Genomic DNA, 11,112 nt, shown 5'->3' with positions numbered 1-11,112 from the left:
AGGCATTTCACTGCCCCCCTCGGGTGCAGCGCTGTGGCCAAGGAGGCAGGGACCGCGTGGAGAAGAGGGCGAGGGGCGCGGGGCCGGGAGGAGCCTGGCCGCCGGCCGCATGGGCGCAGAAGGCGGGACCGCGGGCCTCTAGGCGGTGGCGTCAGTGTCGGCGCCGGGAGGAGCTGCCCTCGACCGGCCCGGCTCCTCGGCGCCGCCCCAATCGGGCGTCCGGGGGCCCCCAGGCGGCTGTCTGGGTCCCCCGCCCGCGTCCGCGGTCCCGCCCCCCGCGCGCCCGGCTCCGGCTCGAGCGCAGAGCGCGGCGCGCAGGCGGGGGCGCTGTGGGCCCGGCGCGGAGAACGAACGGCCGCCCCGCCTCCTCCCCGCGCCCGCCCCCAGCGCGCCTGGCCGCCGGGAAGCGGGAGGAGACAGCGCGGGGCCCCGCGCCGCTCGGCCCGCAGTCCTCGGCCGCGGAGCGGAGCCGGCGCCGCGCGAGCCCGAGTCCAGCCCGAGCCGCCCGGCCGCCTTTGTCTGCACCGCGCGCCCGGGTCGGGGACAGCTCCCCCCGCGGCGGGCGCGGGCCGATGCCCCCGCAGCAGGGGGACCCCGCGTTCCCGGGCCGCTGCGAGGCGCCGCCCGTGCCGCCCCGCCGGGAGCGTGGGGGGCGCGGGCCCGGGGCGCCGGGGGGCCGGGGGCGCGCGGGCGGCGCCGAGGGGCGCGGCGTCAAGTGCGTGCTGGTCGGCGACGGCGCGGTGGGCAAGACCAGCCTGGTGGTGAGCTACACCACCAACGGCTACCCCACCGAGTACATCCCCACCGCCTTCGACAACTTCTCAGGTGAGCGGAGCCGGGGGCGGGGGCCTGCGGGGGGCGCGGGGAGCGGCGGTCGCCTCGCCATTCAGGGGCAGACGGTGGGGTCTAACAGGTCGCGCCCAGGTGGCCTGGTCAGTTTCCTGGGTAGAGAAGTTGCGTCAGGTCGACGTTGCTGGCGCTGCTGCCGGGTTTCGATCGGAAGGTGACGCGCAGGTGGCTGTGGCCCGAGGGTCCGTCCTTTCCTGTTGGTGGCTCCCCTCCCGAGGGCGTCTCCACTTTAAAGAGCCGCGGAGACGGGGGAAGAGAGTGGATTTAGTGGAAACGGCACTAGAAGCACTAGGGAAGGCCGAGGTTTGGATTAAACCTGGAGAGTAAACACAGCTTCTTCCCTCCGAGCCCCCATCGCTTCCCCTGCCCCCGCTTCCACTGCCCCCATGGGCTCTGTTTCTGAGTCTTATATCTTTTCAGTATCTCTTTAAGCTACTGAAAGCTCTTATGTGTACAGTGCTGTGTCATTTGATTTGGTAGCTACCAAGATAAGGGAGTCCTTACTCTTGATTTTTCAAGTCTTTTTGAAATTTAAGAAGTTAAAATCCACGGAAGCTAGGGTGAAACACTTTTTCTGTTTTTTTTTTTTTTAAACCACACACACACACACACACACACACACACACACAAGCTTCTCGATCTTTGGAAAGTCGTGATGGCAAGGACTTGCTTTCATCCACCTGGAAGGCAACCCTAGGTAAAGCAGTGCTGTGATACTGGGTTTCCCACCTAAAGGATATTGTTTTTTTCCTTTTTTTTTCCTCCTCCCAACTGAGTAGTGTAAACATGTATAAACAATTTAGAAAGTTGTATTGAGACAAAACTGAGTACTTCATTCAAATAGAAACCTCAGAGCAGCGCCCTGATGCAGGCCCCTTCCCAGATACCCCTTCCCAGTGGAAAGGTGGGAATGGTTTTCTTTCCTTTTCTCTTTTAATCCGCTCTTTGAGCTGACATGGAGAGATAAGCTGTGCCCTCTTTTAGAAGCAGGACAATGCGGGCAGCCTGTGTTTGCACGTGTTCTCAAAACAAGCCGCACTTTTATGATAAACCACAAAGTCACCGAACGTTTCCCAAGGGAAAACAGAATTATTTGTGAGATTTTCCACTGACTTAAAGCTGCAAGGTTGGTTCCCACTTACCCCCAGTGTTGTTTTTGGGTTTTTTGAAACAAGTGTGACAGGAAAATAAATCTTCTGGGGCTGGGAGAAAAGCACAGGCCCTTCTGGGTGCCATCAAAGCTTCTGGCCTCCTGCCTTCTCTGAGGCATGGAGCGAATTGCCTGCCCTGCAGGTTTGGGTGCAAAAATGCCTCACGGGCCTCTTTGTTTTAGGCAAGTCTTGAATTCACTGGGGACCCAGAATGGGAGCTGAAGGGTTTGGAGTGAGAATGGTCATACAAATTGAAACTATTATTCTTCTGGAAAAGGTTAGAAGAGACCCCCCTGACAGTCCTTTTGGTCTTGTTTTTAAGCTGTGGTTTCCGTGGATGGGCGGCCCGTGAGACTCCAGCTCTGTGACACTGCAGGACAGGTCAGTATCACATCGCTGCTCAGTGCTGGGCGAGGAAAGGACCTTTTAAAGCCCTTCACCCCACCCCCCCGCCCCAGCTGGGCCATTCTAGAGCCCCACCCCCATGTATGGCCCCTCGCAGAGGGTGGTGGTAGGGGCAGAGAGCTCCATGCCAATAAAACAGGGTTTGGCCCGGCTCTGTGTGGGCAGGACAGGGGAAACAGGGTCAAGAGTGGTTCTTATCTTCTGGGAATGTCTGATCTTATTTACTTTCTGGTTTTTATTAAAAATTATCAATGTTGCGTTGTACTCATTTCTCAAAGTAAGTTGGCCGTAGCTTACGATCATTTTATTAAAGGTCAACAAGCCAAATACTTAATAAACTTACTCAAGAAAAAGATGGAGTTCATGTCAGTAAGTGTTAATGTTTCCCTTTCTAAGCATGGTTGGACTTGCTGGGGCTGCTCCCATCCCTTGAAGCGGAGATACAGCGGCCCAGGCTGTCCTGAGCTGGAGGAATGAATGAGCCAGGACTTGATCCTTCAGAATCGCGACCATTTATTCCTGTCTTGGCCAGGCACTTGGACAAGACAGCCAGGGAGCTGGTGTGAAGACCCGGTGTGAGGTCCCCTTTGGAGTGTCCCTGAAGAGCTCCAGGGACCCCGGTCCCCCCGAATGGTGCTCACGTCACTGAGTTCTCACCGTGCTCTGTGAGAGCCCAGGGTGCCGTCTCTTGAGTGTGCCACAGTGACAGCTACTAAGCATGTAGTCTCTCCAGCACTTGAGAAAGTGCTGGGGTACTTTGTTGGCAGGTGAAAGTGCCCACTTCACTTCTGAGGTGTCACACGAGCATATACATTAAAGAAGAAGCTGGCTTTCCAGTGTCCCCAAGAGGCTCCTCCAAACCAGGGCTTCTCAGTTACTCACCCACTTGGGACAGCAAATTCAGTCAGGCCTTTGTTTTTCAAACCTCAATGTGACACAAGACTGGGCAGCCTCGATCCCCGGCAGAACGCTGATTTGGCGGTGGCCACGGTGGCACACGTCATAGCCAAGCCTCTTCTGCTCTGTCCTTACCCTTCCACTGGGGCTTCCCAGTTCCCCCTTTTATGGGGAGCAGAAAAAACCAACCAGTCTGCATTTTCTTGCCTGTGGAAAAGAAAAATCAAAGAACACAGGCTCTTCTAATATTTAATCTTTTTGGATGCCCTGCTGCTATTTATAATGAAAGCTTAATTGCTTTGTATAAAGTGAGAATGTTTTTCCTACCTCGGGTCAGATTTTCTGATCTTTAAAATGAAGGTCGGGACTTCTCTGGAGGTCCAGTGGTTGAGACTCCGGGCTTCCAACGTGGGGAGCGTGGGTTCGATCCCTGGTCGGGGAACTAGGATCCCGCATGCCGCACAGCACAGCCAAAAAATAAAATAAAATAAAATGAGGGTCGAGTAGCGCCTCCATAAACAGAGGCCTCCCCGCTGAAGCAAGATGTGGCAGCTGAACAGCCCGAGAATAAGACAGAAGGCAGGAACACTCAAGACACCAAAGGGTGCGCTTATCTGGGACCCTTTAGGGAGGAGCAGGCAGCCCAGTGCAGGCAGCTGCCCACCGCTGGCTAGCCTGTCAGGTGTTGGTTCTGCTGGCAGACATGGCTTCCTGGGCTGGGGTTCCCTGCCTCATGCCTGCTCGGTGCCTGGCACAGAGTGGGGCTTATTCACGGTTTGTAGAATGGATCAATAAATAAATGGAGTGCTGGGTCCTGAGGGATGCAAACTTAAGTCATGGGCTTGCCCCTCAACAGACTTACAGTCTACCTGTCAGTAGAACTTGTGAAAGAAACCAGTGAGGTTACAGGAGGAGGACAGCAAAGTCAGCTCAAGGGGCAGGATGGGTAGACCCAGGAGGAAAATCTCTGAGCAATTTTGAAAGAGGAATAGGTCTTTTAACCAGGAACACTGTAGAAATGATCCTGAATTATCAAGAAAGAGTTTAATTTTTTCCTTAATAGGGTCTGTTTCAAAGTCAAGGCATCAAGAGAATCATTTTAGAAATATTTTCATGAAAAAAGTTCATAATTCAGGAAATGAAAAGGTTTTGGTGCAAGTTGGTAAGCTTTGGTTTATTTGGAAAGTATCCTTCTGATCTCCCAGCGGTTTTTGTTTGTTTGTTTGTTTTAATAGATCCATTGTTTTATTTATTTATTTATTTTTGGCTGCGTTGGGTCTTTGTTGCTGCGCGGGCTCCCTCCAGTTGCGGCGAGCAGGGGCTACTCTCCGTTGTGGTGCACGGGCTTCTCATGGCGGTGGCTTCTCTTGTTGCGGAGCACGGGCACTAGGCGCACGGGCTTCAGTAGCTGTGGCACGTGGGCTCCGTAGTTGTGGCTCGCGGGCTCTAGAGCGCAGGCTCAGTAGTTGTGGCGCACGGGCCTAGTTGCTCCGTGGCATGTGGGATCTTCCCGGACCAGGGCTCGAACCCGGGACCCCTGCATTGGCAGGCGGAGTCTTAACCACTGCGCCACCAGGGAAGCCCTCCCAGCAGTTTTTTGGTTGAGATTCACAGTATTTCTTACCTGATTAGTAAGTATGCCTAACTGTGTAAGGAATGAGGCCAACCATCTACAGATTTGTAGAAAGCCAACTTCAAAAACTATTTGTGAAAAATACACAGCTGGTGAGATAAAGTCAGTTTTTTCCCTCTCCCCAAGTATCAGTATTTGCTTTGACCATAAGCAAAGCTGGGCAAGGTGGTAGTCCTTTCCTACCCTCCCTACTCCAGACCTGATAAATTACCTTTTAAGGGACTTGATTTGACACGTGCCATATTTCCTTCGTGTTGGTGTTGTCCCAGCCCGTGGCACTGCGCCCACCCCCACAGGCAGTTGTCATGGTAGCTTCCTGAGGACACAGCAACTCGAGCGACCTCCTTTGCAAACTCCCAGAGAATGTGAGCACCTGTAGCCGTCGCCTAGAGACCAAACGCAGGTTTCACGTAGCAGCTGAGAGCTGGATAAATAACTAGAAATCGCTTCTTGTGCCTTGGGGTTTTCTTGTTGGGGGCTCGGTGAGCATGTAAGATGTTAAAAGGAGTTTTTAATGCTGTGGAAATTTCACTGTGATCAATTTCATGCCAGGTGAAATTGATCAGACTGAAATAGAGTGACCAATAACAGGTGAAAACTCTTCAGCCTTCTGAACCATGAGGCACTTGGGAAAATCTTTATACTTAAAAAAAAAAAAGAAATCCGACTGCAGCTTGACCAGCACTGCTGTCCAGTGGCCTGTCAATCCCACCCGGCCCTGCCCTGCCCTGCATCCCAGGCACATCCCAGGCACATCACATGTTTCCTTGAGGGTCCATTACAGTTGGCCTTATCACATGTACGTGTGCTGCATTTATTTCAGCAGATAGCTAAGATTTCTGGTCAGCAGGGTTTAATTTCTGCCTTGCTTCCCGAGTCCCTCAGCCAGAACCTCCAGAGGTCTGGGAGCCAGATTGCCAAAGCCCGGTCACAAGGCCTGGGCCTGTGCTCACCTTTCTTTTTATTGGTAACACAATCCCAGATCCAGGGCCCAGCAGGTGCGATGACTGCCAGCAACGAGGGCAACGTCTCCGTCCTGTACTTCTTCCTTGCAGGCCTCCGAGAACAGAGGGAATGTTTCATGAAAAGATCCTCGTGGCTGGGCCGTGGGCCACCTGGATGGGTTTCTGTGTTTCTTCTTTCAGCACAAAGTTGGCACTAAGAAATCCAAGTCTTTTTTTTTCTTTCTTTCTTTTTAACTTTTGCATGTAGAAGTCGGAGAAGTGGCAGTGACACGGAGAGATGCCGTATTCCTTCCTGAGGAAGGACTTTAATATTGGTTGACTTTAATATTGTTACTTGGTTGTTGCCCCACAAACTGAAATACGGAGCCTCAGATGAGGAAAGTGAACTCAAATAAAAAGATCTAGGCTTCCCTTATTCCTAGAAAAAGGCCACAGATGCAACATAACATGCACGTAAATAATAGTTCGTAAATAATCATATGTGTCAACTGAGCGGCAGAAACCTGGGTGACATTTACCTTTTCCTTGCTGCTGGGAATCTATTTGTCACCTTACACCTGAGGATGGTTGGCACCCACATATAGAAATTTTAAATAGAAATGAGATGATGTAAATATTTTCCTGGAAGAGAGATGAGTGAAAGCTTTCAGATAGCTAAATATGGTGCTGCAGGGGACTCTAGGGTGTTTGATATAAAGAAACACTGATTTGGAGACAGATGTCCCTACAAGGGCTGAGGCCATGTCTGTCTGTCCCCAGCCAAATCCCCTGGTGTCTGGTGTCTGATGCGTGGTGCCTGGAGTCCCACATGCATCTCTGTTAGTGAGTGAGTGCGGCACGGCCTTCAGCAGTGTGGTGGGTGGTTGGTTTATATAATCAACTCTAACTTGTTCCATCCAGTTCTCTATCCCCAGAAGTTGGGTGGGTACACCCTTCCTCTGGTTCTTTATCCTCCCAAAGCATCATGCATGGAGGCCTCTGGGATTCATGGAGAGAAAAGAAGGGGAGGGAAAGTAAGAGAAAAGGAGGGAGGGAGAAAAAGATAAATCGAGAAGAAAGTGTTATATCCAGCAAATGTGAGACTGTATTCACCAGTGTTGTATGTGACATTGAGAGGCACACATTCTCTGGGTCCCTAATGAGAGTGGCCAAGTCCAGGTCCTCAACTCCAGACCTGTGTCTGATTCCCATGATTCTGCACTGCGTGTGCCCCGGGTGTGCCCTGGGTGTGCACAGCACAGATGGGATGGAACAGGCATGGCTCATGGCTGCCGTGAGGATGGGCAGGGATGGGTCCTTACAGAGGCGCTGGGTTCACAGACTGGGGTTCCCTGGGGTCAGGCTGGAGCCCCGAGGGTCAGCGTGGGTACTGTGTACGTTTTAAAAGCCTGACTAAGTACCAGAGTTGAAGGAGTGGGTCTGAGTCACTCTGCGCTGAAGCCTAGAGAAAGTAAATTTTATTTTGAAAATCCATCTAATTTAAGGACCTTTTCTATGGTAAATTGCAAGTAGGTCTAGAGCATCAAGAAAAATGTTGAGCACATCGGGCAGGTTTCCGGGGGCTGGGAACATTGCCCCACTTAGCAGCAGGGGCCTTTCGAGGACTCTGGCTCTTCCTTCCCTCCCTCGTGGGCTTTCTGTTACCTGCCAGACCCTTTCCAGAAAAATGTTCAAACGGTCTTTGTGCTGATGAGAACTGATGTAAAAGATAACGTTTGGGTGCTTGGCTCGCTTGCAGGATGAGTTTGACAAGCTCCGGCCCCTGTGCTACACCAGCGCCGACATCTTCCTCCTGTGCTTCAGTGTCGTGGGCCCCTCCTCCTTCCAGAACGTCAGCGAGAAATGGGTGCCAGAGATTCGGTGCCACTGTCCCAAAGCCCCCATCATCCTCGTGGGGACGCAGTCGGATCTCAGAGAAGACGTCAAAGTCCTCATCGAGCTGGACAAATGCAAAGAGAAACCCGTGCCCGAGGAGGCGGCCAGGTTGTGTGCCGAGGAGATCAAAGCCGCCTCCTACATCGAGTGCTCGGCCTTGACTCAGAAGAACCTCAAAGAGGTCTTTGATGCAGCCATCGTCGCCGGCATCCAGTACTCGGACTCTCAGCAACAGCCCAGGAAGTCGAAGAGCAGAGCTCCGGACAAGATGAAGACCCTGTCCAAGTCCTGGTGGAAGAAGTACTGCTGTTTCGTATGATGCTGGTGGGGCCCCGACGGGCTGTGTTCCCACGAACTCCACACTAGAGGCTATATTAGCTGAAACAACTCCTTTGACCGTGTAGAACCTGTATAGAGAATGCGCGTGTATATGGATTATAGGAGGTGCTCCAATGTATGTATCCTTTCTTGCCTTTGACCTTCTCGTTTGTCTGAGCTGAGGGATGAGATACTTACGCAAGAGATTTTTGAAGTAAGTTAAGCATTTGTCATGACTCTGGAAATTTAGAGCTCTAGACCCTTGGATTAATTTATATCTAATATGAAAAGGCACCTCAGATCTGGGCGTCCAGAGTGAAATTTTGCCACGAGATAATGCACAGAAGAACAAAGAGGAAATGGCATGGTTAGCCGTCCCTTGATTGAGGGCCAGCTACAGTCAGAGTAACTCTTAGCTTTGAAACCTCATACTTTTCCCCCTTTTTTTAAGGAGCAAAAATCTGAGAAAAAAAAGAGAGAGACTTCTGCCTATAAAACCTCAAATCAGTCACTTTGGTTGTATTCTTATACCTGTTTGCTTAAGATTTAAAAGCAACCAACAAAAAAACATGCCACTAACTATGGTGCTGTGTAGACCAAAAAGGAAAAGTTGTTGATGGGAGTTTTTCATCCTGAGACCGTATCAGCAGCCAAAATGCCATAAGGAGTGTAGCAAGCGATAGCTCTGTTTTCTTTAGGGAGTGATTCACGTTGAGATCAGAGCATGGTATTTGCTGTCATACACGTGAGCCAACTGCCTGAACCTCTGTGATGACAGCGCTCAGGAGACCTGTCAAGGTTGTTTCTAACCTTCTAGGCTTCCCTTGCCCCATCTGCAGGGGGCGTGAACCCTCTTGCAAGGCCTGTAGCAGGCAGATGTTTGGGGGACACAAAGTGTCCTTTTTTTCCTTAAGTCAGCGTAAAGGTACTTCTTTGTGTACGCACGCAAACACGGATATATACGTGGCCATTCTTGCTCCTGATTCAGACTTTTAAACAATTAATGGGAAAAAATGTGGCCCCAGAAACAGCTATGAGGGAAGCCTGGCTTCCTCTTTTAACACTTTTTGGAACAGATCTCTTTTTGATGATGCCTTGAGATGTGATTCTAGGTATATCTTCACACATTTTGGAGCCCATGTTAAAACAAAACATGAGCATCTCTTAGAACCTATTTTAACATGAATGTCTTGAAACCTATTAAAACAGCCAGTGAAATCCACACATGCCTTTCAGGGAGCTGGTGATAGAGACAGCGCCTTGTGTGGGATCGGTGGTGGCAGGGACCACAGCACCCTTGCTCAACTGTCTCCTCACTGTGGAACAGTCAGAAAACCACAGATTTGTGACATGTTTGTGTTCTTCCAGGTGGCGGTTTTTAGGGCTTCATGTTCTGGAGGGAAAAAAGTGCCAAAAGTGCCAGAGAGCAGTTTTACTCTGGGATGGGGCTGCTTCTGAGATGCCGAGAAGTAGCTGAATGCATCAGATTGTGACGTCAGGCTTGCAGTGGTGATGCAGATCTACCAAAATCAGTCAGTAACTGGGGAAATCTCTGTAGCGCCAGCAGGTAGAGGAGTGTATCTTTCTGTGGGTCTTGTCCTTTTTATGTTAAAAAAAAAAAAATCCAATTTGTGTTTCTTTTTAGAGAAAGTAAATGATCAGGCTATACTTCAGGTTAGAGGCTTCTTTTATTTCTATTAGTAAATAAAATTAACTAATTTCCTTGTTTAAAAACTGAAAAACATGCTGTTTACTATTTATTTTTCAATACATTGAAATTGATATCATTGTTTCCTGAAGCGTTTAGTTACAACCTGAGTGAATAAAATTACTTCATTTGTGGAAATGCCCCAAACGGACGTAATGAAATGTGTTCGAAGCTTGGTGCCTGACTCACCTACCCGTGAGCTTCCCAGACGGGGCTCTGCCTGCCCTGGTGTGGAGGGGGTGAGGAAGGGTTATTTGACTGGCAAGTGATTTCAAACAGTATTTTTATAATAAAGCAAATGTCATGGAGTAAAATGCAAGTTAATTTTTAAGACTGAACACAAAACTTGAAAGAAATTTTATGCCTGTGACAGCATATGGGGCTCTTCTTGGTTCCCCGGTGGAGGGGGGAACCTTTGCCACCCTCTGCCTTTAGGGCCAGCAGTTGGTGAGGAACACCTCTGTGGTCCAGTTCCAGAGCTTTACTCATGTTTCATTTTGCCCCGCTTGATGCAGCCTGTACTATTAGTGCTAAAAATCCAGAAGGTTGACACTGAAATGCAACAGGTTTTACTATGTTGCCAAATTTATAGAAGAGTAAATGCACAATTGTACTCGAGGTTTTCCTCCATTTTTACTTCTTGGGGAAAATAGAGATTTGGGCAGAAAAGTTTTTAAAAGTATGTGCTTGAGTTAAATATAAATTTGATTCACTTCAAAGCTCAGACGTTGTTAAACTTACAGCTTGGTATTGAGGAGGACGTTTTATCAGAGTTGTGCTTTGGGAAATACCCTAGCATAAGTCCTGCAGTGTAGGCCAGTCATAATTCAACAATGCAGGGTCCTCTACAGCTGTCACCTCTTTTCACCATGTGTGTAGAAATGAACCTTTTGTAATGTTGATCTCTGTGCTTGACACACTTAGGAGAAACCACCCAGCTCTTAACACAAGCCCAGAGGAGGGCAGGTCTTCTCCCCAGTTTTCTGAAAGGAACAGCAGGTGCAAAGGCCCTGAGGCAGGTTACCTGGTGCCTTACCAAGTCATACTTTTACCCCATCATGTGGCATGTGGGATCTTAGTTCCCCAACCAGGGGTCAAACCCACACCCCCTCCAGTGGAAGCGCAGAGTCTTAACCACTGGACCACCGGGGAAGTTCCAATACTTTTCTGTTTTTAAATGTAAATGATGTTGAACAGAACCCTCTCCTTGAAGATGCTCTCCAGGAGGTGGTAGGAAATAAATTCTGACCTGTGGCTCTAATGGCACCTGCCTTTTCTACCAAAGAATGTCTTTGGGAGTGAAGAGAGGTT

General features: G+C 50.2%; 1 protein-coding gene across 1 annotated transcript; it reads left to right on the top strand.

The window, feature by feature from the left end:
• Window positions 1-396: 396 nt before the first annotated feature.
• Window positions 397-10,115, top strand: RHOU (ras homolog family member U). Its single transcript, XM_061182906.1, has 3 exons — window positions 397-825; window positions 2,323-2,381; window positions 7,639-10,115. Exons 1-3 carry the CDS (start codon window positions 573-575, stop codon window positions 8,092-8,094), a joined length of 768 nt encoding a protein of 255 aa, XP_061038889.1. The 5' UTR covers window positions 397-572; the 3' UTR covers window positions 8,095-10,115.
• The last annotated feature ends 997 nt before the right edge of the window (window positions 10,116-11,112 follow it).

The sequence above is a fragment of the Eubalaena glacialis genome, chromosome 1 (assembly GCF_028564815.1).
Source record: "Eubalaena glacialis isolate mEubGla1 chromosome 1, mEubGla1.1.hap2.+ XY, whole genome shotgun sequence".
NCBI classification, from domain to species: Eukaryota; Metazoa; Chordata; class Mammalia; order Artiodactyla; family Balaenidae; genus Eubalaena; species Eubalaena glacialis.
This window is presented reverse-complemented; position numbering and strand designations above follow the sequence as displayed.